Source organism: Thamnophis sirtalis, unplaced genomic scaffold (assembly GCF_051295495.1).
Source record: "Thamnophis sirtalis isolate CommonGarterSnake01/CBP01778 unplaced genomic scaffold, rThaSir2_p1.2 scaffold_9, whole genome shotgun sequence".
In the NCBI taxonomy this organism is placed as follows: Eukaryota; Metazoa; Chordata; class Lepidosauria; order Squamata; family Natricidae; genus Thamnophis; species Thamnophis sirtalis.
The window spans coordinates 79,664,111-79,691,812 of record NW_028261389.1 but is presented as its reverse complement, the minus strand read 5'-3'; the positions used below and the strand labels follow the sequence as shown (position 1 = coordinate 79,691,812).

The following is a 27,702-nucleotide window of genomic DNA, read 5'->3' as shown; positions in this document are numbered from 1 at the left end:
CCCCGCTTTGCCTCTGGCCGCCCCGGGAGCCCCGCCGCCGCCGCCGCCGGAGGAAGAGGAGGAAGAGGGGGAGCGGGCGCCTCCCGCCTGCCGGAGCCCCTCCATGCCTCGGGCTCCCCGGAGCGCCGCCTGCCGCTGCCGCCTTTGCGCTGGGGAGCCGTGGCCATGGCGGAGGCGGCCGGCGAGGGCGCAGGTGAGGGCGCCGGGGAGGAGCGGCCGGGCGGGGGGAAGGGGGCTCCCCCAAATCTTCAGGGGGGCGGTGGGGAAGGGGAGGGGAGGGGGACGGCCAAGAGCAGGAGGGGAGCTGTCATTCATCCTTTTGCCTTCGTTTTCTTGCGCTGGGAGCCCCTGGCCTCTTCCCCGAATGCCTCGGTCAGAGTCCATTTCTCTCTCTTTCTCCTCCTCCTCTTCTCTCTCTCTCTTTCTCTCTCGCTCTTTCTCTCTGTGTGTGTGTCTGTCTCTCTATTTCTCTGTCTCTCTGTCTCTGTTTCTCTCTCTGTCTCTGTTTCTCTCTTTGTCTTTGTTTCTCAGTCTGTCTGTTTCCTTGTCTCTCTCCTCTCTCTCTGTCTGTTTCTCTCTCTGTCTCTGTTTCTCTCTTTCTCTCTCTCTGTTTCCCTGTCTCTCTCCTCTCTCTCTGTTTCTCTCTGTCTCTCTCTCTCTATTTCCCTCTGTCACACTTTCTCTCTCTGTTTCTCTATTTCTCTGTCTCTGTCTCTGTTGCTCTCTCTGTCTCTGTTTCTCTCTTTGTCTTTGTTTCTCTGTCTGTTTCTCTCTGTCTCTCTGTCTCTGTTTCCCTGTCTATCTCCTTCTCTCTCTCTCTCTCTCTGTTTCTCTCTCTCTGTCTCTTTCTTTCTCTGTCTCTCTCTCTCTGTTTCCTCTGTCACTCTTTCTCTCTCTGTTTCTCTTTGTTTCCCTCTGTTCACTCTTTCTCTTTGTGTGTCTCTGTTTCTCTCTCTTTCTCTGCCTGATTCTCTCTTTCTTTCTCTCTCTCTTTCTCTCTCTCTTTCTCTCTCTCTTTCTTTCTTTCTTTCTCTCTTTCTATGTTTCTCTCTCTCTCTCTCTCTCTCTCTCTCTCTCTCTCTCTCTCTGTAACAGAGAGGGGGGGAGGAAGGGAGGGAGGGATATTTCCCCCAGTGGTGGGATTCAATTTTTTTTACTACCGATTCTATGGGCGTGGCTTGGTGGGCGTGGCAGGGGAAGGTTACTGGTTCATTGATATTGCAATAACAAAATATGCACGAATGGAAGAGAAACAGCTGGAAAAAAAATAAAGAAATATTGCAAATCGAAGCTGAGCAACTGTGGAGGAAGAAACCAATGGTTGCATCAATAGTAATAGGAGCCCCTGGAGCAACATCCAAAGGATTACCTCGATACATGGACTGTGAATTGAATTGAAGAAATAATAATAATTATTATTATTATCATTATTATCATCATCATCATCACAAATACCAGTCAATGTTTTATTCATGTTTAATGAATAAAGTAAATAATAATAACAACAACAACCTTTTAAGAAGGTCCTTGGTTGATACCTAGGACGCTGGCAGCAACCAGTATAAACCATTAGCACCAGTCAATGGTGTTTGCGATACATTTTTGCATGTTCAGTTGACTGAGTTTCATGTTTAATGAATAAAGTGTAATAATAATAATTTGCTAAATTAATCCACTGGTCATTATGTAAAAAATATGATTTACCTGTATCCAGAAAGTCATGGGAACATAAAGTGGAAAAAGTTATCGAGAAGGTGAAAGATCTTGTGGGACTTTCGAATACAGACGGATCGTCATTTGGAGCACAACACGCCGGATATCACGATTGTGGAGGGCCAAAAAGTACAGTTTATTGATATCGCTGTTCCTGGAGATTCCAGAGTCGAAGAAAAAGAACTAGGAAAAATCATGAAATATCACGACCTGGCCATTGAAACTATGTGATTATGGATGACACATAACAGTGATACCCATTGTCATCGGGGAACTTGGCACCATGTCCAAGAATTTTACAAGATATATCAACACACTGCAGCTTCCTGCAATCACACCAGCGGAACTGCAAAAAAACTGCGCTACTCGGAACATCGTATATTTTAAGAAGGTCCTTGGTTGATACCCCTATCGGCAATCTCCTGCCTCTTTTTAAAGAATGGAGTAACTCCACTGGGGTTTCAGTTTAGAAAAAGGCCGTGAGGCCAACCCACCTAATTATTGTCTAATCAGCCGGTTGTGTGCAATCAGCAAAATTACATCTTTATCACCAGCTGGGAAGGGAAAAGCGGCTGGGCTGTAGAACAGGACGGGCTGCATTTAATGGAAGATGGTGTTTGATTTAATTTCTGGAGCTGGTTTAATGCCAACATTGTCAGCCTCTTAAGTAGCTGCCTTCTCCAGTCAGGCTGCCCCATGAGAACGCAAGGTAGTGGAGAATTATATTTTAATATGTAGCATACCTATGTGTAGAAAAAACAGATTAAAATCTGGATATATGTCTATGGAGATCATCTATCTCCAGTTTACAACACAGTCCTTTCAGCAGTCCCGAGAAGGCTCCACGCCCATTTGCACCACTCAGGTGACCCTGAAGACACAGATAAACCTCCAGGTGGCCTCAATGACTCTCTAAAAGGATGCAAAGGACCAGCTGCCTGCAAGGAATAAAAATCCTTCTATTCCCCATCATCCAGACCGATCCGAAGAAGCTTCTTGGATGAGAAGTGAAACGTCTTCGAAGAAAAACCAGGAAGTCCAGTTATCATCTTTGGATACAGGGATAAAATCTGGATCATGGATGGGGCACTGTTTTGACCCCCCCTCCATATGGTGAGTCACGCCAACACAAGATTACTGCTAGACAATTTATTCACAGTAAATTAACACACTGACAAGACTTCAGCAGCAACCCAGACTTCCACAGATAAGAAATACACACGAGTTCTCCAGATTTAGTATAATAGTTGAGTCCTGCAAACAGCCTCCTCCCAAAGTCTCTTCTTATATACTCTCTTGGGAGGAGCCTAATCACAACCACCTGGCCCCAATTATCTTCTATATCTCCGGAGTTGCTGTCGGCGCTTATCTGCCCGTCTTTGCCTGGCATCCGGAACCAACTCCCTTAGCTCCCCCCCACTGCTCCAGGGCCTGATGTCAGGGACCAACTCCCTTGGGCTTTCACCGCTGCTCCATGCCTCAGGCGCCTCCTGGTGGCCAACCAGCCTCTCTGGTCCCTGTTCGGAGTCTGAACCCTATCCAGGGTCCTCCACATCTTCCAGAGCCGACTCATAGGGCCCCTCGCTGTTGGAGTCTGTTTGCAGCTCCAACGGCTCCTGCTGGGCCACAACAGGGCACTACCTGGAGAAGTGCAGAAGAGAAAAAGATCTGGAGAAGACAATCAAATACGAAGACCTGGAAGTAGAAGTGGAACAGCTATGATGAAAGGAAGCAAAGTTAGTGCCAATCATCATAGGCTCCTTGGGGGCAAGCCCAAAACATCTGGAGCACCCCTTGAAGATCATTGGCATTGACAAAATCACCATCAGTCAATTGCCAAAGGCAGCTTAACTTGGAATGGCTTACATCCTGCGATGAAGATACCTCTCACGCTATCCAACATCCACATCTGTCTATCCCGGGTCCTTGGGGAGGAGAAGAATGTCAACAGCTGTCCCAGATCCTTGGCACTTGATAGGATACAGCAAATGCCAAATCCAGTCTTGACTCTGAAACACACCACAATAAACGCCGTAATCACAACGTAGTGATAATTTAGGAGTCTGTATTCTTTCCCCTTGTAGTTCAGCCAATTAATTCCAATTCCTCTTTCAGCTTGGATGCTGTTTGTCTCTTTTCAGATAATCTTCCCGGAGAAGGAAATCAGGCTGTTGTTTTGACAGGCGCAAACATTATGTCTCCCGTGGCCCCTTCCATAAATTCATTTACGGCAGAATTTCCCAGAAAGCGAAAAGGGAGTGACTCCGATACTCAGTAAGTGTAAATATTTCCTTTTTTGTTATTGTTAAATGACCTCCTGGATCGATTTTGCTTTGCATTGAAATGTGCCTGTTAATTCCACACCCCATATGTTGGATTTAAACAGTAAACAGTGACAGAGTTGGATGGAAGGGACCTTGGAGGTCCTCTAGTCCAACCCCCTGCTCACACAGGAGACCTGTACTAGGGATTCGAACCGCCAAACTGCCTTTCTGATTGACAAGCTCAGTGTCTTAGCCACTGAGTCACATGGAAGCTCGGCTGTTTTTAATGGGATGGATATTAATTTTCCTTGAAACAAGGGAATATCAGACGGCCCCTGGGGCTGATTTTATTATTTTTCTCTTATATACAAGAACAATAGAATCTTTTTCACAGCACCATTGTCAATTTCATTTTTGAGTTCATGAAATAATGCCATCTCAGAATAAAACGTGCTTTGCGTTAACAGGTACGGCCACGGGTGAGCCCAAAATTTCTGTTGCTAAGTGGGACATTTGCTGAGTGGATATTGCCCCATTTTATGACGTTTCTTGCCACTGTTGTTAAGTGAATCGCTGCCGTTGATATCTTAGTAACAGGGTTGTTAAGTGAATCTGGCTTCCAGATTCGCGATCCCTGGGACACTTACAACCCTGTTGTAAGTGTGAGTCAGTTGCCAAACGTCTGACTTTTGATCACATGACCGGTCGTAAGGGTGAAAAACGGTCATAAGTCACTTTTTCCAGTGCTGTAGTAACTTTGAATGGTCACTAAATGAACTTGTAAGTTGAAAGCTACCTGTATTGTCTCTCCTCTAAGGAGTTTAGTCACCTCTGCAAGTCCCTTCATCTTCAAATCATGATTTATTTTCAGTTGTACTGATTTTTCATTCTGATTAATTTAAATTTTCTTTCCCTAGATATACCTGTGACACTGAGGGTGATGATCTCCAGAGCAGGTAGAACGTTTTATCTATTTATATAAAAGTGTGTGTCTGTGTGTCTGTGTGTTCTGTTAAGATACAGCCTGTTGTGCCTTAAAATGGCTTCTACTGTACAGCGCAGTGGAGTTGCCATGGTAACGGCTTCACAGTACTCCACAAGGGTGCTCCCTCTGGTAAGGGGGAAAATCCAACATTAGAAATTAACGTTTGGTCCGGACATTTTCTCCCGTTGTATAATGTTTAATTTTAATCCTTTTTCGTAGGAGTGACGATGAAGAGCACGTGAAAATTAAGTATTTCAGGTAACTACAAATTAGTCAATAACTTATTTTCCAAAGGAAAATTAAAACTTAAAATTAATTTTGGGTAGTGTGATATAAACAAGAGATCTCTGCATACTTTCTTGCAAAATCTTTTTAATGGCATCGGATCATGAACCATGGCATGTAATTTCCTCTTTATTTTTTTTTTGTAGGGGGCCTGTTAAAATTCGATTTTCAAAGTATTTGTCTAGAGGGGATATTTTTTTTACTGGATTTGGTTCAGAATCCTGATTTGATCATCCAGAAAAATAACCCAATTCAGGATCCCACCTGCTCAGGATTCTGTTGATAGATTAGAAATTGTGGCTTTTATTTTATTCCTCATCGATTCTGCTATTCTAGCCATAGCTTAAATAATCTCTTTTTTTTCCTTTTGTATAGATATGAACTTTGCAAAAAAAAATTCATATTTAAGAATGACTTAAATATGAAAGAATATATGGGCTTTTTCATAGCAACTGGCCAACAATATTCTAGTGGTGTGGGGAGAGAGATCATTTTAATAGGGAAATATATTTCGGATGGTTTTTTTTCCCCTCCTTAGGGAGGCTCACAGCCAAACAGAGAAAAGGAGAAGAGACAAAATGAACAACCTGATAGAAGAATTGTCGGCTATGATACCTCAATGCAATCCGGTGGCTCGTAAGCTGGATAAACTCACTGTCTTAAGAATGGCTGTGCAGCATTTAAAGTCGATGAAAGGCAAGTACGAAATATAATCAAAGATTCTGAACGGTGCTTCAAAAACTCTCCTTTTGAATCATCATCAATAATTTTAAACAGCCCCATAATCCCTTGCATCAGGGTGGAGTCTGGGCAACTGAATGAAGTTTGGGTGTTTACTGGCCGGATGCTTTCCTGTCGCCAGAGCGGAGTTTTATTCAGCAGATATATTCTCATTGAGAAATATCTGCCTCTACCTAGGATCGAACTCACAGCCTCCTGATTGTGAGGCGAGAGCTCCACCTCTAGGCCACCCCGCCACTAAAAGTTGTCCCTTTGAATCAGCTACTCTTTATTTTCTCAGTGTTTATAAAAAAAACTGCTTTAAAGTTGGCGATCCAGTTCAGATGGTGAAAGGTACAATCATTCTTCCCGCACTCTGTCGATATTGTGCAAAGCGGGATGGAAAAGAGGCGGGTTGACCCCAGTTGGGCCCAGATTGGGCGAACCGGTGGTAGCAGCGGTGGGAGGCTCCGCCCACCCACATGGACACTTCTGCGCATGCGCAGAAGCAAAAAACAAGATGGCAGCACATGTAGAACCAGTTCGGGGGCATGGCCAGCCGAGTTACTACCTACTCAGCCAAACTGGTCTGATCTGGTAGGAACCCACCTTTAGCATGAGCGAGCACACACGGGGGTGTGCCTAAACCAGTAGTAAAAATATTGCCAACCCACCACTGGGTTGGATCAATGTTTAACTCACCTTGCAGTGAGCGTGACTAAATCATAATACTCCTGGCATCTTAACTAATGAATGAAATAGGGCAGCGGCTTTCATCCTGCCCATCTGTTTTGTTCTTGGCTTCATGTGTACATGGCTGTAAAAATCTCACACGGGTTTTCCATAAAAGTGATTTAACTTCATTTAAATTTATTTGGCGGTTGTTACGAGAAAAGTGATTTAGAATGCCACTTCTGAGTTCTAATAAGTACTTGTGTTGTGTATTCCTTTTAGCTAATTAAGGAGTCCTACCTTCCTCCTCCCTCCCTTCTCATCTTCCTCCTTTTCCTCCCTCCTTCTGTCCCTCCCTCTTCCTTCCTTCCTCCCTCCCTTCTTTCTCCTCGCCTGCCTGCCTCTCTCCTTCCCTCCCTCTGCCCCTCTACCCCTCCGTCCCTCTCTCCTCCTTCCTTCTTTCCTCCCTTCTCCTCGCTGGCCTGTCTTCCTTTCTCCTTCCCTCCCTCCCTTCCCTCCCTCCTTCTCTTCCTTCCTTCCTTCCCTTCCTTCCTCCATTCCTCTGCTCCACCCTCCTCCTTCCTTACTCCCTCCCTCCCTCTCTTCCTCCCTCCCTCTTCCTTCCCTCCCTCCCTCTCTTCCTCCCTCCCTCTTCCTTCCCTCTCATAGCAATATAGCAGTAGACTTATATACCGCTTCATAGGCCTTTCAGGCCTCTCTAAGCGGTTTACAGAGAGTCAGCATATTGCCCCCAACAATCTGGGTCCTCATTTTACCCACCTCGGAAGGGTCCTCATTTTACCCACCTCTTCCTTCCTCCTTCCCTCCCTCTCTCCCTCCCTCCCTCCAAACCTAAAATTTATCTCGCAACTATTTTGCAGGTTCCACCAGTTCTTACTCAGAAGTGAGGTACAAGCCTTCGTTTTTACAGGACGATGAACTTCAACAACTCATCCTTAAGGTAAATTAAAGGTGGAGAGAAGGACCGGCTATTTCTGCAAACAGCAACTATCTTATACAGCAGTGTTTACGCCTGCATAGTCAAGATCCCAGTGTCAAAACCATTCATAAACAGATGTGCAAATGTCCCCTTTTCAAGTATGAACAGACTCCTGTGGCTTTAGAGACGCCTCCATTCTGCATCTGGAAATATTCTGAATATGAAAAGTATAACAAGCTTAAAAGAACACTTCGGCTGCAGTCAGAATAATATTCCAATTCTTCCTTTTTAAAAAAAAATATGGGACAAGCCTTTTTAAACTCCAGTCTGGGTGTTTTCACATTTGAAATTTCTTAATTTGTACTCCTCTTATTCTAAAACAAGACTTAAAATAGACGTTGCATCAAATTGGGACTTTAAAAATGTTCCAATGAAGATGTAAGTCGAATGGAATTTAGTAAGCTGCTCGCTGGATTCAGTTACAGATTAGTTTTATTTAAGATTTTAACGCTATGTAGGGAATAAATATATGAGCTAGACTAAGTCACAAATCAGTTTTAATTGAAAATTTAACACCGTTGAAGGAATAAATAAACGCACCAAACTAAGTCATAGATTAGTTTTATTTAAAAATTTAACACTATTTAGGGAATAAATAAATGAGCTGGACTAAGTCACAAATCAATTTTAATTAAAATTTTAATACCATTGAAGGAATAAATAAATGCACCAAACTAAATCACAGATTCCTTTTATTCAAAATTTGAACACTCTTTAAGGAATAAATAAATGAGATAGACTAAGTCACAGATCAGTTTTAATTAAAACTTTAACCCTACTTAAGGTAAATAAACGATGTAAGCTAAATCACAGATTCGTTTTATTTAAAATTTGAACACTCTTTAAGGAATAAATAAACGAGCCAGACTGTCACCGATTAGTTTTAATTACAATTTTAACACTATTTAAGGAATAAAATGAACTAGATTAGCTTTAATTAAAATTTTAACACTATTGAAAGTAAATAAATGTTCTCGGCTAAGTCACAGTTTAGTTTGAGTTAAAATTTGAGTGCCCGTTTAAGGAATAAATAAAAGAACGAAACTGTCAGAGATTAGAGATCACATTTTTAATACTGTTTAAGGAATAAAACAATCGGACTTAATATTAAGTTAAGGAAACCAGGCAGATGTGATCTGTGCTATTTAAAGCACGTACGTGATCAGACTGATTATCCCTATGATATAAACTTCCATGAGGACAACATTGGAAAGTCAAGTAACCAAAAAATAAATAAAAAAGCCACACCATTAAAATCCGAGCAATTCAAAGCCCCCGTAACGAAGGAAGACGGGGAAAAAACGTTGAGTGAAGTTGGCTGGCATTTGAGATCTTGAGCTGTATTTAGTGAGCAAGTAATTAAGAAGATTGCCTTGAATCAGGGGCCCCGAAGGATTTATTTCAGTCACCGCACATCGCATCCCAGCACCACACGTAGAGCTCGCGAGGCTTAAAATATAGAACTTTAAAGCGAGGATAAACCCTATAAATATCCTAGGACATCGTTCTAAAACTCACAATTAGACCGAGTTGAGGAACCGCATTTCTAAGATGCTTCACGACAACCATGTGAAAATGGCGGATTTAGAGCGGATGAAGAGAATTGCATGAAAGTTAGGGCGGGTTACGAATGATAGAAGAATGCAGTTGGAAGGGGCCTCGGAGGTCCTCTAGTCCAACCTCGTGCTGGTGCAGGGGACTCTCTTATCATTTCAGACATAGGGTTGCCCAGTCTCTTTCTACGACCAGGCTTAATAACAGCCTGGTCGTAAGTTGAGGCCTACCTCCTGTGCCTTTTGTTGCTTTGAAGACAGGGATGTCAAACTAAAAGTTTGTGGGCCACAGGCTGCTTAAAACTAGTCTGCGGGACCAAATAGCAAAAAATCACCCTGCGGTGCCCCACATGTGCCTCGGAGACCCGAAAATCATCTGGCCAGTGGGAGACCCACACGCGGAGCTGAGCTGGGGCCACTGAGAGGGCTCTGCGCACCCCCTGTGGCATGGGTTCCATCGGTTTGCCATCACAGCCTAAATGCGAATGAAAATAATGCCAACATTTCAATCTATCCTGAACTGACTTGCTACACAACTGCCTGCTTGTATCCATTACAGCCTTATATTTGTCTCCTTAATTTGCAGGTCGCCGATGGTTTCCTATTTGTGGTTGGATGCGACAGGGGGAAAATCTTGTTTGTTTCCGAATCCGTTTCCAAGATACTCAATTATGAGCCCGTAGGTAGCCCAGGATTTAAAACCCCTTCTGTCGATAGCCGCAAATTTGCTTTAAAACGTCACATCGGATTCATGGGCCGCTCGGTGACAGCGTGGAAATAGTTGATGGGCATTGATTGAAATGAGGTTGTTATAAGGGGCCTTGGGAGGAATGTGAAACTACACTACGCGGGCCCTTCTATAAGGACCCATCTCATAAACCTGATAAAATATCCAGGAAACACTGCTCTTCTCTTAAACGTACAATGATCGGATCAGTCCGATGTAGTCTGTTTGAATATGGCTAAATTTTGTTATGCTTAATTAGGCAGCCTTTGACTGACAGGCTCACCGACCGTCGCCACCAATTATTAAATTGGCATCCTATTCTGTTCCGTTCCATTCTATATTCTATATTCTGTTCTATTTCTTATTCTATTCTTTCCTTATTCTATTCGATTCTTCTATATTCTATTTTCTATATTCTATTCTGTTTTGTATATTCTGTATTCTACATTGTATATTTCATTCCATTCCATTCCATTCTATTCTATTTTATTCTCTATTTACTATTTACTTTATTATATTCTGTTTTCTATATTCTATAGAATATATATATATTCTATATTCTACATTGTATATTTCATTCCATGCCATTCTATTCTATTCTCCATTTACTATGTACTATATTCTATTCTGTTTTCTATATTCTATATACTACGTTGTGTATTCCATTCCATTCTCTATTCTATTCTATTCTATTCTATTCTATTCTATTCTATTCTCTATTTACTATATTCTATTCTGTTTTCTATATTATATATTTTACGTTGTGTATTCCATTCCATTCTCTATTCTGTTCTGTTCTGTTCTGTTCTGTTCTATTCCATTCCATTCCATTCCGTTCTGTTCTGTTCTGTTCTGTTCTGTTCTATATGCTATATACTATATACTATATTATATTTTGTTTTTTATATTCTATTCCATTCCATTCCATCCTACTCTACCCATGTTGGTCTGTGACCAGAGGTGAGATTCAGCCAGTTTGGACCAGTTTAGGCAAACCAGTTGTTAAGATTTGGCGCAGTTCGGAGAACTGGCTGATCGCACCGCTCGCTGGCCCGCCCACCTCCCCTGCTAGTCTGCAGAGAACTGGTTGTTAAATTATTTGAATCCCACCACTGTCTGTGACCGTAATAAAAAGTACTACTACTATTAAAACGGTGCCTAAAAAACCCAAATGTTTCTACTAAATTGAAAAAGGGATAATGGTGATGACATTATTTAATCACTCAAACCTTAGGCTTCAGCGGTTGCATTTGCTGCGTTGACTAAGATGGCCAGTGATCTTACCGTGTTGTTCTCCTTCAGGCGCATCTAACTGGGCAAAGCCTTTTCGACTATCTTCACCCGAAGGATGTGGCCAAAGTCAAAGAACAGCTTTCCTCTTCAGATGCTTCACCCAGGGAAAAATTGATCGATACCAAAAGTAAGTCTGCAATTAAAAATCATTTCATAAGACAGGGCGATATTTTTCCTGGCCAATCAGCCCAATCCCGCACGTGTGAACACTGCTGGATCGAAATGAAAATGAAAATAAAGCACATCGGGCATATTTTTGGATATGAAAATGAACATTACCTTCTTTCAACGACTCCAGCAAATATAGTCATAGTGTGCCCCGATGGAGAAATATTTCTGCCTCTACCGAGGATCAAACTCACAGCTTCCTATTGTGAGGCAAGAGCGCCACCTCTAGGCCACCACGTCCCTCGCAGAAATGAATACTACGTATATTCCAAATCATGGGTCTCCAAACTTGGCAACTCGCTCTACATGGGGCTGCCCTTGAAGAGTGTTCGAAGACTCCAATTAGTCCAGAATGCAGCCGCGCGAGCGATTGTGGGTCCACCAAGGTACACCCACGTTACACCTATCCTCCGCGAGCTGCACTGGCTACCTATTAGTCTCCGAATCCGCTTCAAGGTGCTGGTCACTACCTATAAAGCCCTACATGGCATCGGACCCGGGTACCTGAGAGACCGCCTCCTGCCAATTACCTCTCTCAGACCAATTAGATCGCACAGGTTAGGTCTCCTCCGGATTCCATCTGCCAGCCAATGTCGGCTAGCGACTCCCCGGGGGAGAGCCTTCTCTGTTGCAGCTCCAGCCCTCTGGAACGAGCTCCCTGTTGAGATCCGCACCCTTACTACCCTCCCGGCCTTCCGCAAAGCCACCAAGTCCTGGCTGTTCCAGCAGGCTGGGGGGAGCTGAGAAGCATCTACCTCCACGGAAATTGTGAATGTTGGTTTTGTTTTTAATATGTTGTCTTTGTCTCGTTTTCCCCCCTTTCCCTTGTCTTTTGTGAGCCGCCCGGAGGCCTCCGGGAGTGGGCGGCATACAAGACAAACAAACAAACAAACAAATAAATAAATAAATAAATAAATAAATAAATAAATAAATAAATAAATAAATAAACTTTTAAGCCTTGTGAACTTCAACTCCCAGAATTCCTCAGCCACAATGGCCAAGGAATTCTGGGTGTTGAAGTCCACAAGCCTTCAAGTTGGGCCAGATGATCAACAAGGCCCCTTCCACTACGTCAGTGTTTCTCAACCTTGGCAACTTGAAGATGTCTGGACTTCAACTCCCAGAATTCCCCAGCCAGCGAATGCTGGCTGGGGAATTCTGGGAGTTGGAGTCGAGACATCTTCAAGTAGCCAAGGTTGAGAAACACTGCACTACGTCTAATCGATCTAATCTATTTAACTTCAGAGAACTCTTGCAAAGGTTTCCAAATTTCTAGCGAATTTTCCTGTTAACTGTTTGTGGTCTGTTTTTCTTTCTTTCTTTTTATTGATTGATTGATTAAAAAAAACCAACAACCTGTGCTTGTCTTTTGTTGGCCTGGGACAGTTGGATTGGGTCATAGGGTTGCGCAATATTCATAGCTCTGTTACAGACATATGTTTGTATGTTCTGCTCCGGCGCGACTTGAAAAGCTGGTTTGCAAGTTCACGTGGATTTTCGAGCGGGATCTTCCCCTCTGCATTCCGGGGCACGGCGTTCATTTTTCTGCCGCATCAAGTACACCAAAAACGCAGTCAAGGAAGAGAAGGAACCCTCCTCCGGCTCGAAAAAGAAAGGTATTGTTCGAATAAAAGTTAAAAACGGTTCCCTTTTTAGACTTGTTTACTGGTAATCCCAACGGATTACGATGCGGTTGAAGCAGCGGTGGGAGTCAATTTTTTTTTTACTACTGGTTCTGTGGGTGTGGCTTGGTGGGCATCGCAGGGGAAGGATACTGCAAAATCCCCTTTCCCTCCCCACTCCAGGGGAAGGATACTGTAAAATCCCCTTTCCCTCCCCGCTCCAGGGGAAGGATACTGCAAAATCCCCATTCCCTCCCCACTCCAAGGAAAGGATATTGCAAAATCCCCTTTCCCTCCCCACTCCAGGGGAAGGATACTGCAAAATCCCCTTTCCTCCCCACTCCAGGGGAAGGATATTGCAAAATCCCCTTTCCCTCCCCACTCCAAGGAAAGGATATTGCAAAATCCCCATTCCCTCCCCACTTCAGGGGAAGGATACTGAAAAATCTCCATTCCCTCCTCACTCCAGGGGAAGGATACTGCAAAATCCCATTTCCCTCCCTACTCCAAGGAAAGGATATTGCAAAATCCCCATTCCCTCCCCACTCCAGGGGAAGGATACTGCAAAATCCCCTTTCCCTCCTCACTCCAGGGGAAGGATACTACAAAATCCCCATTCCCTCCCCACTCCAGGGGAAGGATACTGCAAAATCCCCATTGCCCCCCCACTCCAGGGGAAGGATACTGCAAAATCCCCATCCCCTCCCCACTCCAGGGGAAGGATACTGCAAAATCCCCATCCCCTCCCCACTCCAGGGGAAGGATACTGCAAAATCTCCATTCCCTCCCCACTCCAGGGGAAGGATACTGCAAAATCCCCTCCCCTGGATACAAAATGGGGATTTTGTATCCAGGGGAGGGATACCATAGTATCCAGGGGAGGGATACTATAAAATCTCCATTCCTTCCTCACTCCAGGGAAAGGATACTGCGAAATCCCCATTACCCCCACACTCCAGAGGGAAGGATACTGTAAAATCTCCTTTCCCTCCCCACTCTGGGGGAAGATTACTGCGAAATCCCCATTCCCTCACGATCAGCTGGGACTCGGGAGGCAGAGAATAGATGGAGGCGGGGCCAATCAGAGGTGGTGTTTACCGGTTCTCCGAAGTACTCAAAATTTCCGCTACTGGTTCTCTAGAACTGGTCAGAACCTGCTGAATACCACTCTGGGTTGAAGGTTGCACTGTTGGTGGGGGGACACCTGCTTTACAGAACCCGCCTAAGCAGGTCACCATGTCAGCCTCCTCCCCCCCCTGCAACAATCCGACTCCTTGTTTTACCGACCTCAGAGGGACAGAAGACTGAGTCAACCTTGAGCCAGTCAGGATTGAACTGCTGACAGTGAGCAGAGTCAGCCTGCAATACTGCATTCTAACTACTGCACCACCATGGCCCTTCCTTCCTTCCTTCCTTCCTTCCTTCCTTCCTTCCTTCCTTCCTTCCTTCCTTTCCTCCCTCCCTCCCTCCCTCCTTCCTTCCTTCCAATGTAGCACTAGCACTTAGACTTATATACCGCTTCACAGTGCTTTACAGCCCTCTCCAGGTGGTTTACAGAGTCAGCCTCTTGCCCCCAACAATCTGGGTCCTCATTTTACTGACCTCGGGAAGGACAGAAGACTGAGTCAACCTTGAACCCAGTCAGGATCAAATTGGTGGCTGTGGGCAGAATTAGCCTGCAATTCTGCCTTCTTACCACCGCGTCATCGCGGCTCATGTATGCTTACGTATGTATGCGCCCCGGTGTTTTGTAAAATTTCAAAGGCACTCCCTTAGATCAAATACATCAAATAATGCTTAAAAACTGAATCTTACTGATAAAAGTCGTAGCCGCCTGCATCAATTTCCTGCCGCCCTCAGTTCTCAGGAAAAAACACCACAACAAAAATCTTTTCTGTTTTGACTCTTAACAGATCATAAAAAGTACTGTACCATTCATTGCACCGGTTATCTGAAAAGCTGGTCCACGGATGAGGTGGGAATTGAGGAAGATACGGAAAAAGAGAGCGGCAGTTTTAATTGCCTGGTGGCCATCGGCCGATTACACCCTTACACGGTTCCACAAAAGAGCTTTGAGATTAACGTCAAGGCAACGGAATTCGTAACCCGCTTTGCTGTCGATGGGAAATTTGTGTTTGTAGATCAACGGTAAAGCATTTTTTTTTTTGTTAATACAATTTCTGCTAACACCCCTTGTAAAATATTGGCAATGTAAAGCAATTCTTTAGCAATGCTGTATCGTGTGTTTTAAATGTTTGTCGAATGGAATGGAATGGAACAGAATGGAATAGAATAGAATAGGAAATAGAAAATAATAGGACAAGAAAAAATAGAATGTAAATTAGAATGGAATGGAATGGAATAGAATAGAATAGGAAATAGAAAATAATAGGACAATAAAAAATAGAATGTAGATTAGAATAGAATGGAATGGAATGGAATAGAATAGAATAGCATAGGAAATAGAAAATAGAAAATAATAGGACAATAAAAAATAGAATGTAAATTAGAATGGAATAGAATAGAATAGAATAGAATAGGAAATAGAAAATAGAAAATAGAAAATAGAAAATAGAAAATAGAAAATAGAAAATAGAAAATAGAAAATAGAAAATAGAAAATAGAAAATAGAAAATAATAGAAAATAGTAGGACAATAAAAAATAGAATGTAGATTAGAATAGAATGGAATAGAATAGAATATAGAAAATAGAAAATAGAAAATAGAAAATAGAAAATAATAGAAAATAGAAAATAGAAAATAATAGAAAATAGAAAATAATAGGACAAGAAAACATAGAATGTAGATTAGAATGGAATAGAATAGAATAGAATTCTTTATTTGCCAAGTGTGATTGGACACACAAGGAATTTGTCTTTGGTGCTTATGCTCTCAGTGTACATAAAGAAAAAATAAAATGCATTCATCAAGAATCATAAGATACAACACTTAGTGATAGCCATAGGATGCTAATAAGCAATTAAACCATACTAGGAAACAAATGAAACAAATATAAATTTTAAAGATGCAAGCAGCACGGTTACAGCCATAACGAAAAGTTTTGTAAAGTTTAATGAAAACTGCAAGGTTCTAGTTAATTAAAGTTATTCTTATAAGGTTCTAAGGCTCTATGAAGTTTTAAAAATTTCAAATTTGTGTGTGTGTGTGTGTGTGCAGGGGAGGGAATGTTTTTCACCAGATCGGATCTCCTTTCTTTCTTACGTGTTTTCTGTTTTGTACATACTACGGAATTGTGGAAAGTTCATTTCAGAAGTTTGTAGATTATATACTTCCGTTTGCATTTCCCAATACAGAGCGACAGCAATTTTGGGATATTTACCCCAAGAACTGTTAGGAACTTCTTGTTACGAATATTTCCACCAGGACGACCACAATCATCTAACTGAAAAACACAAAACAGGTACAGTGTAATGTACAATTACTCCCTAACTCTTAACGTAAAACTCTTGGATCAATATTTTGCCCTGAAGATACTGACTTTTTCACACATACAGGCAGTCCTTGACTTACAATAGTTCATTTACATCACTCAAAGTTACAACAACAGCAGTGGAAAAAAAGGGACTTACTATCCCTTTTCACAGTTACGATCTTCCCAGGATCCCCGTGGTCACCTGATCAAAATTCGGATAATTGGCCACTGACTCATACCCTTCCCCTCTCGATTGTGTGTCTGTTGGTTATTTTAAATGCCTGTATTTGTAGTTCTTGTGTTTCCCTTCCCCTCTTGGGTTTGTGAGCCGCCCTGAGTCCCGCTGGGAATAGGGCGGCATATAAATAAAACGAAACCTGAAACCTGAAACCATATAAAACTCTTAAAAATCATGAAATTGCCATGTTGCGAAGACCCCTTTGATTGACGCAAAAATTATTTTGAATAACTTATTTTTGTAAAAAAAATATATATATTTTCCCGCAGTGTTACAGAGCAAAGAAAAAATATTTACCAATTTCTACAAATTCAAAGCGAAAGACGCCTCTTTTGTCACCTTAAAAAGTCAGTGGTTTAGCTTCACCAATCCGTGGACCAAAGAGTTGGAATATATTGTGTCCATCAATACTGTTGTTTTGTAAGTTTCTCAGTACTTTGTATGAAACGGCATGTTTTTATATAGCTCTATTTTATATTTTTTAATTATGTAGTATTAAGCATGGAAGCCAGTTGGGTTACTTTGGGCCAATCACCAGGAGACTATGAGTTCTAGTCCCGCCTTAGCTATGAAAATCGCTGGTTGATTTTGGGCCAATCAGCAGGAGACTTTGAGTTCTACTTCTGCCTTAGTTATGAAAGTCACTGGGTGTTTTTGGGCCAATCACCAGGAGAGTGTGAGTACTAGTCCCGCCTTAACTCTAAAAGTCGCTGGGTGACTTTGAGCCAATCACCAGGCGACGGGGAATTCTAGTCCCACCTTATCCATGAAAGCCAGCTAGGAGACTGTGGCCAGTCACTCTTTCTCAGCCAAACTTACCTCACAAGGTTATTGTTGTGGGGAAAATAAAAGAAAGAAAATGTGTTATTTTTTAAAAAATTATAATAATAAAGACAGGATACAAATAAATAAAATATTTGGAACTGGCTGCTTCAACCATTCTTGAATGATTTCATAAGTGAAAAGGGGCATCTAGCAGATATTTTCCTCTGATATGTTAAAGAATATAGTTATTGGGAGAGATAGATAGATGATAGAGAGATAGATATACATTATATATCATCTATCTATCTATCTATCCATCCATCCATCCATCCATCCATTCATCTATCTATCTATCTATCATCTATCTCTATCTCTATTTATATCTATATCTATCTATCTATCTATCATCTATCTCTATCTCTATCTATTTATCTCTCTCTCTCTCTCTCTCTCTCTCTCTCTCTCTCTCTCTCTCTCTATATATATATATATATATATATATATATATATATATATATATATAGCTATAGCTAGCTATCTATCTATCTATCTATCTATCTATCTATCTATCTATCTATCATCTATCTCTATATCTATTTATATCTATCTATCTATCTATCTATCTATCATCTCTATCTCTAGCTATTTATCTCTATATCTATCTATCTATCTATCTATCTATCTATCTATCTCTATCTATCTATCTCTATCTCTCTATCTCTATCTCTATCTATCTATCATCTAATCTATATCTCTATATCTCTCTATATCTATCTATCTATCTATCTATCTATGTCTATCTATCTGTATCTGTATCTGTATCTATATCTACATCTCTCTCTCTCTCTCTCTCTTTCTATCTATCTATCTATATATATAGAGAGAGAGAGAGGAAGAGAGAGATAGAAAGATAAATGATATATATATATATATCACAGAGAGAGAGAGAGAGAGAGAGAGAGAGAGAGAGAGAGAGAGATCTATATCATCTATATCATCTGTCTATCATCTATAAGTTAGATGATAGATAGATAGATAGATAGATAGATAGATAGATAGATAGATAGATAGATAGATAGATAGCTGAGCTGGGGTTTATTCAGATGTTCAGATGTTAGAGGTCAGTCCTGGAATAAGGACTTTCAAAGATACTCAGTTAGTACCCAGGTGCAAAGTTTATGCTCTTGGAGAAGATGGGACGAGGATGATGTGGTTTTTTAAGAGATATAAAACCAAATATCCTACTTTTAATTTCCTAATCAGTAGCAGCAACGGAGTCCAAAACGGGATTGTAAACCTAGCCAGATCCAAACATTTAAAACACACACGTTTCCATCTAAGGACAGGGCAAAATTGTCATGTTTTTTAAACTTCGGCAGAATAAATGTATGAACCTCACCCTTCTCTTCTGTTTGCTTGTCTCTAACAAAAAACAACAAATTGTCTGTGTGTGTGTGTGTGTGTGTGTGTGTGTGTGTGTGTGTGTGTGTGTAGCAGCAGACTTATAACCCCTAGAGAAACTTATTTGTGTATTTCTGGTTTTGTATTTCTAGAGGTCACAATGAATCAGGTGAAGAAACTCTATTAGCCTGCAGCTCCCTGTCTCCAGAAGGCAAGTCCATTTTTAGAGTAGTGGGTTTCTCCCCCCCCCCCCAGAGGTGGGCTTGAATCTTGTCAAGAAAAAAATATATAAGAAAATAGTAATCGTAATTAAAATTTGAAAATGGCAATGATTGTACCTGAGAGCATCATTTTATTGCAAGGAAATGTCACATTATTCATACAGTTTCCAGTTGATGGTTGTGTTGAGGCTCGCCAGTGGCCAGTGGAGCTGGAAGCAGAGTCGGACAGTGAGGAGGTTGGGGAGGAACCTGGGCCAGTCCTGGAGTCTGGGGAAAGCTCCGATGAGGGCTCTGTGTCGGAGGCAGAGAGGGGGACAGGGCCGTCTGACAGTTATCAGCTGCCTTCGGAGTCAGACGTCAGTGAGGCAGAGGAACAGCTGGAGCCTCTTCCCAGTGTGTGCATGCGCAGAGTTGCCAGACAAAGGGAAGAGCTAAAGAACAGGAGTCGACTTGGGAGTAAAGCCACAGGTGGACGGTGAATGTCCCCTCCCAGAGGGAATAAAAGTGGAGCCAAAGGGGAGTGGAGTTTGCAGGAGACCATTAGTTCACTTAATTGGTTCGTGACTCTCCGAGGCTCCTTGCCAAGTTCTGCAGAGATCGCCCTGGCAGCTCTCCAAGCCAGATAAGGTTTGTGACCGTAAATCCTCCCTTGAAAGACTTTGCTGGATGTGAAGGAGCAGAATCTGCAGTCAATTAATAAAAGTTTGCTTCATTGCTCTTGGGAAGCCTCGGTCAGAATAGGTTATCTTATCATAAAGGGTCATGAAAAACACATAGATTTTTTTTTAAAAAAAAACCTATCCTCTTCTCATTTTAACACCTTTCATTTTAGGAAAGATAAATGATCGGTCTTCTATTTTCCTCTTAAAACACAGATGCCACAAAACCACAATTTCTTGATGTACCAGGAATGTCTACAGGGACTATCCTTGGAGCCGGTAGTATAGGAACCAAAATTGCAAACGAAGTTTTAGATTTGCAAAGGTACCATAATAATTCTTCCGTTCTGGCTTATACATTTCTTACAAGATCGATTGGGGGAGGTTTTTTGGAAAAGAAAATGGATGCTATCTAAGCTTTATTTTTAAAAATGCAAACATATATATATATGTTTTTTTTTAATTTGTGCTGATAAATAAATAGACAGTAAAAACAGTAAGGCAACAGTAAAAATATTGGGTTTCTGTCGTGATGGACTCTTGTGACAAGCCAAAGGACAGATGATGGAAGCAGTTAGCTTCCTCCCATAATTGGGGCTTACCAGGGGTTGTAAAAATCTAATATATATATATATATATGTTATATTTATGCTGATAAATAAATAAAGGGAGACTAGTATAGATCTATTTCAAGCTATTTAGCTCTCATCAGCTAGCCACACCCTTCTTGGGAATCGAAGGCTAGCTGATGAGAGCTAAATAGCTTGAAATAGATCTATACTAGTCTCCCTTTATTTATTTATCAGCATAAATATAACAAATGTAACAAAAAGGCAACAGTAAAAAATATTGGGTTTCTGTCTGGATGGTCTCTTGTGACGAGCCGAAGACAGAGAGTGGAAGTGTGACCTTCCTCCCATATTTGGGCATACCAGGGGTTGTGACTTTAAATATATATGTGTGTGTGTGTGTGTGTGTGTGTGTGTGTGTGAATGTGTATATTCCGGTTCACTGACAAAAGGGCGAACGATAAAACCACACCCGACTAAACCGCGTCGCTGACGTCATCAACAGGGCGACAACAGCGCGGAGAAAGAAGCACGCTGTAAACCCTAAACCTAAACTTAACCCCTAACCCTTAACCTAACCCTAAACCTAACCCTAAAGCTAACCCTAAACCTAACCCTTACCTTAAGTTAAATCGGCTTTATTTCGACACGCTATTTAAAGCGCCCTTCTTTCTCCGCGCTGGCTGTTGTCGCCGCGTTGATGACGTCAGCGACGCGGTTTAGTCGGGCGCGGTTTTGTCGTTCGCCCTTTTGTCGGGTTGTAGCAGCAAAATTAAGATCTGCCCTTTACTTAACGTCAAAATAGAAGCCAACACCACGAGATTCCAAGAGAAGACAGGTTTTATTTTGAACGCGTTCTCTATAATCCATCCATCCATCCATCCATCCATCCATCCATCCATCCATCCATCCATCCATCCATCCATCCATCCATCCATCCATCCATCCATCTATCTATCTATCTATCTATCTATCTATCTATCTATCTATCTATCTATCTAAATCATCCATCCATCCATCCATGATTTTTTTAAAACAGTATACAATATACAAATGAACAAAATCTAATGTAAAGTAAGAAAAGAAAGGAAAAGAAACTAGAGAAAAGGGCAACGAAAGGAAAAAGAAAGTCAAGAAAAAGAAGAAGAGAGACAAAAAAGTCTGATTTCCTTTCCAACAGTTACAAGTAAAGCTTGTAATTTACCTCTTACTCAGTCGTTACAATATGCTCTTTCTTTCTATAATTGGTTCTGTTTAATTGTATCACATTGATTGTGTCATAGTGGAGCCCTGTCTGGAATGACGCCCCATGTGTAGAATTTGAAGTGATTTAGAAGTTTCATGGAGATCTTCTCGTGTCAAAACAAGCAATAGAAGGGATAAGTTTAGGTGTAATGCGTTTATTTTGCTTTTAAACGAAAAGCATTATGAGTTACCCAAAACTTTGACAACACTTTCTGATAAGAATAAAAGAGTACATTTTCTTTTAGATTACCCGCCTCTCCTCTGAGTGAGCAAAGCCCATCCGATCTCATGAGGAAGCCTTCTCCTGGTCTACCCGTCACTTGCGATGAGGTGAGTATCCATAAGGAGATCCAGACCTCAGAGGCAGATCTGTTGTGATGCCCAAATGTGAATTGCATCTGTGCACGGATGGAAGACCGAGCAAGGCAGCTGATTCCATCTCTGTTCCGGTGTAGGACCTGGTTCCTCGAGGAACTTGCCTGTCTCCCACATTATCCCCCCAACTATTTCTATCTTATAGGGTTGGCAAACTCTGCTTTCCTTTGATTGAGCAAGGTCATCTATTGGGACCCCAGAAATGTCTCTTCTTTGTAGTAAGGCCACTTCTCTGGAATGAGGTTCCACAGAGAGAGAGAGAGATGGGTGGATGGGAGGGTGGGTGGCGAGACAGAGGGAGGGGGGGGAGATAGATATGGATGTATGGAGAGAAAGAGAGAGAGAGAGAGAGAGAGAGAGAGAGATGGTTGGATGGGAGGATAGGTGGGTGGCGAGACAGAGGGAGAAAGGGGGGAAGATAGATATGTATGTATGTATGTATGTATAGATAGATAGATAGATAGATAGATAGATAGATAGATAGATAGATAGATAGATAGATAGAGATAGGTAGGGAGAGAGAGAGAGAGAGACAGATAGAGAGAGAGAGAGAGAGAGATGGGTGGATGGGAAGGTGGGTGGGTGGTGAGACAGAGGAGAAAGGGGGGAGATAGATATGTATGTATGTATGTATGTATGTATGTATGTATAGATAGATAGATAGATAGATAGATAGATAGATAGATAGATAGATAGATAGATAGATAGATAGATAGATAGAGATAGGTAGGGAGAGAGAGAGTGAGAGAGAGAGAGAGAGAGAGAGATGGGTGGATGGGAAGGTGGGTGGGTGGTGAGACAGAGGGAGAGAGGGGGAGATAGATATGGATGTATGGATAGATAGAGAGATAGAGATAGATAGATATATAGATAGAGAGAGAGAGAGAGATGGGTGGATGGGAAGGTGGGTGGGTAGTGAGACAGGGAGAAAGGGGGGGGAGATAGATATGTATGTATGTATGTATGTATGGATAGATAGATAGATAGATAGATAGATAGATAGATAGATAGATAGATAGATAGATAGATAGAGATAGGTAGGGAGAGAGAGAGTGAGAGAGAGAGAGAGATGGTTAGATGGGAGGGTGGGTGGGTGGCGAGACAGAGGGAGAAAGGGGGGAGATAGATATGGATGTATGGATAGATAGATAGATAGAGAGAGAGAGAGAGAGAGAGATGGTGGATGGGAAGGTGGGTGGGTGGTGAGACAGAGGGAGAGAGGAGGGAGATAGATATGGATGTATGGATAGATAGAGAGATAGAGATAGATAGATAGATAAATAGATAGGGAGAGAAAGAGAGAGAGAGAGAGAGAGATGGGTGGATGGGAAGGTGGGTGGGTGGTGAGACAGAGGGAGAGAGTGGGGAGATAGATATGGATGTATGGATAGATAGAGAGATAGAGATAGAGATAGATAGATAAATAGAAAGGGAGAGAAAGAGAGAGAGATGAGTGGGTGGGTGGGTGGGTGGGTGGGTGGCAAGACAGTGGGAGAGAGGGGAGGAGAGAGATATGGATGGATGGATGGATGGATGGATAGATAAATAGATAGCTAGAGAGAGAGAGTGAGAGAGAGAGAGAGAGAGACTGTGTGAGAGAGAGATTGGCTCTGTTCATTTATTAAAAATGTCATTTCAGGCTCCAGATAAAGGCCTTACAGAACTTCCTCCTCCAGGGATAGAAGATTTAGAAACTCTGGAGCAAACTCAAGATGTGATTTCATTCTCCAACAATGAGCCTCTTCTCGGTGAGCTCCCGCCTTCCTTAACCTCCTTAACCGAAAATCACTGTAGCTTGTTCGGAAATGCTTGCGGGGGGAAACGAGCCCTTTCATCCGGCGTCCAGCTGGGAGCTGCAGCTGAGAGAGAGAGAGAGACAAAACATCTGCAGAGCATTGTGATTTAAACTAGGATCTCCGGACCCAAAGATGGAATCGGGAAAGAAAGTCAGGAGGGGGGAAATTATGTCTCGGCCTGGCTGGGGCCTCTGTCTGGCTTCATTCGCCTCTCAATGATAGCAGAGACTCAAGCTTTTAAATCTGTGGTTTTGAAACTTGGCGATTCTAAAGACAGGTGGACTTCAACTCCCAGAATTCCCCAGCCAGCATTGCAGCCTGGTGATTGGCCAGCATTTACAGCAGCTTCCCACAGTCACGTGGCATGATTGGTTATGGGCGGGTTTTGCCTGAAATTGGCGCTTACCGTATTTTTCGGAGTATAAGACACACCTTTTCCCCCCCTAAAAGAGGGTGAAAATTTGGGTGCGTCTTATACACTGAATGTAGCCCCGCCCGCCGACCGGCCCCACCCCTTTGGCCTAAAGCAATGCCAGCAATTTGCCTCCTTGCAGCAAATGGGGAAAATGGGGCTTGCGGAGGCTATGGCAATCCCTGCAGCGTGAAACAGCTGATCATCTGGAGGCCCCTGCAGAAACTGAAAGTGAAACTGGCTGTTTGATGCAGGAGGCAAATTGCTGGGAGGCAGAGTCAGATTTTTCTTTTCTTGTGCTAATCAGGCTGTTTGCTGTTTGCTGCAAGGAGGGTAAGTCAATAACTATAAATGCCTGTAGAATGTTCAAATTATAAGACTTATTTTTTTAAAGACTGCTTTATTATTGTTCTATATAACTTAACAAAACGAAGAAGCTTTTCAAAAAATAAAGGCTTGATCTGAAGTAAGGCCCAGTGCTATTGCAACTTCTTTTAAATAGCAGAGAATAACGTATACTTCCAGAAAGCCACATCAATTTTAACAGCATCTGTACAAGGATAGTCTGAAATGTAACTCCGCATACAGTGTATATTGTCGGTACTGTTTGCTGTTTGCTGCAAGGAGGCAAATTGCTGGGACCACCCCAAAAACTAGGTGCTTCTTATACTTCGCAATGCCTTATATACTCTGAAAAATATGGCAATTCGTGTTTCCAGCCAAAAAAACCACCCATCGCAGACAATGCGTTCGCTGAATGAGAGCTACATTCACTTAATGACCGAATGATTTACTTAACAACCGTTCCAAATTAAGGAGGTCAAATTAGAGGCTACGCTCGAAAGATACAACGTTCGAAAGATACAACAGCAGTGAAAAACAGGGAATTATGACGACTGTGATAGCAATCATAATGTGATCAAAATTCAGGTGCTTGACGGATGACTCACATTTATGGCGGTCCCTGCAATCTCCTTTTTTGCAGTCCCCCCTTTCAGTGGGGAAGCCAGATTCATTTAACGACTAATAGAACAACGGCAGCTATTCACTGAACAATAGTGGCAAGGAAGGTCGTACAAAGGGGCAAAATTTCACCCAGCAAATGTCTCGCTTAGAGACATAAATTTGGGGGCTCAATTCTGGTCGTAAGTCAAGGATTATCTCTACTTGACACGCCAAAGGGGGAAAGAATCTCTCAGGAAAAACAGTGAATTACGGAGCGTGGTTTGTCATGAGAGTCTTTCTGTGGGCTATAAAATAAGGGCATATACGTTATTTTATTTAGAGCGCTGCAGTGGCCTAGAGGTGGCGCTCTCGCCTCACAATCAGTGAGTTCGATCCTAGGTAGAGGCAGATATTGTTCTCTCTTGGGGCACCATGGGGAATCTACCTGCCGAATATAACTCCGCATTGGCAACAGGAATGGCAGCTGGCCAGTAATATTGTAACTCCGCATTGGCAACAGGAATGGCAGCTGGCCAGTAATATTGTAACTCCGCATTGGCAACAGGAATGGCAGCTGGCCAGTAATATTGTAACTCCGCATTGGCAACAGGAATGGCAGCTGGCCAGTAATATTGTAACTCCGCATTGGCAACAGGAATGGCAGCTGGCCAGTAAATATTCAATTCTATCCTGCAAGGGCTTATGAGAGTCATTAAAAGATGATGATTTATATTGTTTTATTTTATTTTTTTCATTCCTAGGTGGCACTTCTCAGTTAGATTTTGAAAAGAGACCGCCATGGCTGATCTCATGAATTATTTGGAAGCCGAAGGAGGATTGGCTGACTCCACGGAGCTCAGCGATATGCAATGGACCCTCTAGGTTTACACCAGCGAGAAGAAGATTTTCAAATGCACACAAAAAAGAAGAACCACTCACCAATTCAAGTACTGTATCGGTCTACCTTAAAGCTTTAATTCCTACGTTACAAGAACAATATTTACAGTATTACTGTTTCCGAAAGACTTCTGCCTTATTGGTCTTAGGTGGCCAGGCTGAACAGATGCAATGCTTTTTAAAACACACACAAACACACAACCTCACTTTTGCTATTGATGCGTTAAGCAGACTCCAAATAAGCTTTCGACCGGGGAATCTTTTTACCGAAATCTTTGGAAGGGAACGTTACGGCGAGCAGCAATATTCTGAAATATCTTTGCCTTTGAGCTATTATTTATTGTTTTGTTGATTAACGATGCTTAATATTTCTTCAGGAAAAATACAGGGAATGCTCAACTTAACGACCGCCATAGCGAAGAGAATTTCTCCTGCCTTGAAACAAAGCCAGCCGCGCCTGATCTCACAATCATTTTTGCCGTTTGTTGTTAAGCAAATCTTTGCAGTGGTTATGAGAATAACGAGGTCATTAAGTGAATCTGGATTTTTCCCATTCCGTTCATTGGAAATTAGCTGGGGAAGGTTGCACGCAGCCATGCAGCCATCAGAAATCCATGGCAAGCACCCCAATTTTGATCATGGGATAATTGTGGTAATCGTCATAAGTGCGAGGACTACTCGCAAGTCTCTCTTTTTTCACTGCCATTGTCCTTGACTTACGGCCACAACATGTATATTGTTAAGTGAGACATTTGTGAAGTGAGTTTTGCCCCTATTTTGCGACCTTTCTTGGCACGGCCGTTAAGTGAATCACCGCCATTGTTAAGTTCGTAACTCAGTTGTTAAGTGAATCCAGCTTCCCCATTGACTTGGCTTCTCAGAAGGTCACAAAAAGGGGATCCCAGGACCTCAGAAATGGTCATAAGTATGAATCAGTTGCCAAGCATCTGAATTTTGATCACGTGATCATGGGGGTGCTGCAACAGTCATAAGTGTGAAGCCTGGTCATAAGTGTGAAACCTTATCATAAGTGTGAAACCCAGTTGTTAAGTGAATCCAGCTCCCCCATTGACTTGGCTTCTCAGAAGGTCACAAAAAGGGGATCCCAGGACCTCAGAAACAGTCATAAGTATGAATCAGTTGCCAAGCATCTGAATTTTGATCACGCGATCATGGGGGTGCTGCAACGGTCATAAGTGCGAAACCTAGTCATAAGTGTGAACCTGTTCATAAGTGTGAAACCTGTTCATAAGTGTGAAACCTGGTCATAAGTCCCTTTTTCAGTGCCGTTGTAATTTTGAATGGTCACTAATTGACTTGTTGTAAGTCGAGAACTATCTATATGAACTTTACACTTAGCGACCTTTATAGAAATTGTTGAACTGTTGGAGAAAATTACGAAAACATTACAGTGATTAGACTTAATACTTTCACGTTGTAATTCTGTCCATGTGGACCAAATGATCAACTGACTTTAAGGAGGTTAAATATAATTGATAATATAATTGATAATTATATTTAGGATGACAGCCATAGAGCTCTGGTTTATACATTTTAGAATGTCCTTCTACAATCAATGAAATGCATTTTCGGTTCGTCGTATTGGATCGTCCGGAAAAAAATATACTTTTATCACGTAAATAAAAACCAACATCTTTTATATTGGTTAAAAATACAAGCTAGACATCAGAAACGCTTAAATAACGCGTGGATTTGATTTCGTAGAGCGGTAAGTTTACTTAAA

General features: G+C 42.1%; 1 protein-coding gene across 1 annotated transcript; it reads left to right on the top strand.

Annotated features, from left to right (window-relative positions):
- Window positions 1-27,456, top strand: BMAL2 (basic helix-loop-helix ARNT like 2). Its single transcript, XM_087722366.1, is given in 18 exon segments — window positions 1-193; window positions 3,855-3,987; window positions 4,895-4,933; window positions 5,182-5,220; window positions 5,786-5,943; window positions 7,521-7,600; window positions 9,779-9,871; window positions 11,222-11,339; window positions 12,853-12,996; window positions 14,916-15,150; window positions 16,317-16,423; window positions 16,943-17,093; window positions 18,992-19,050; window positions 19,936-20,044; window positions 21,779-21,863; window positions 23,548-23,656; window positions 25,823-25,849; window positions 25,852-27,456. Coding segments are annotated over 18 exon segments (1,806 nt in total). The 5' UTR covers window positions 1-165; the 3' UTR covers window positions 25,944-27,456.
- The last annotated feature ends 246 nt before the right edge of the window (window positions 27,457-27,702 follow it).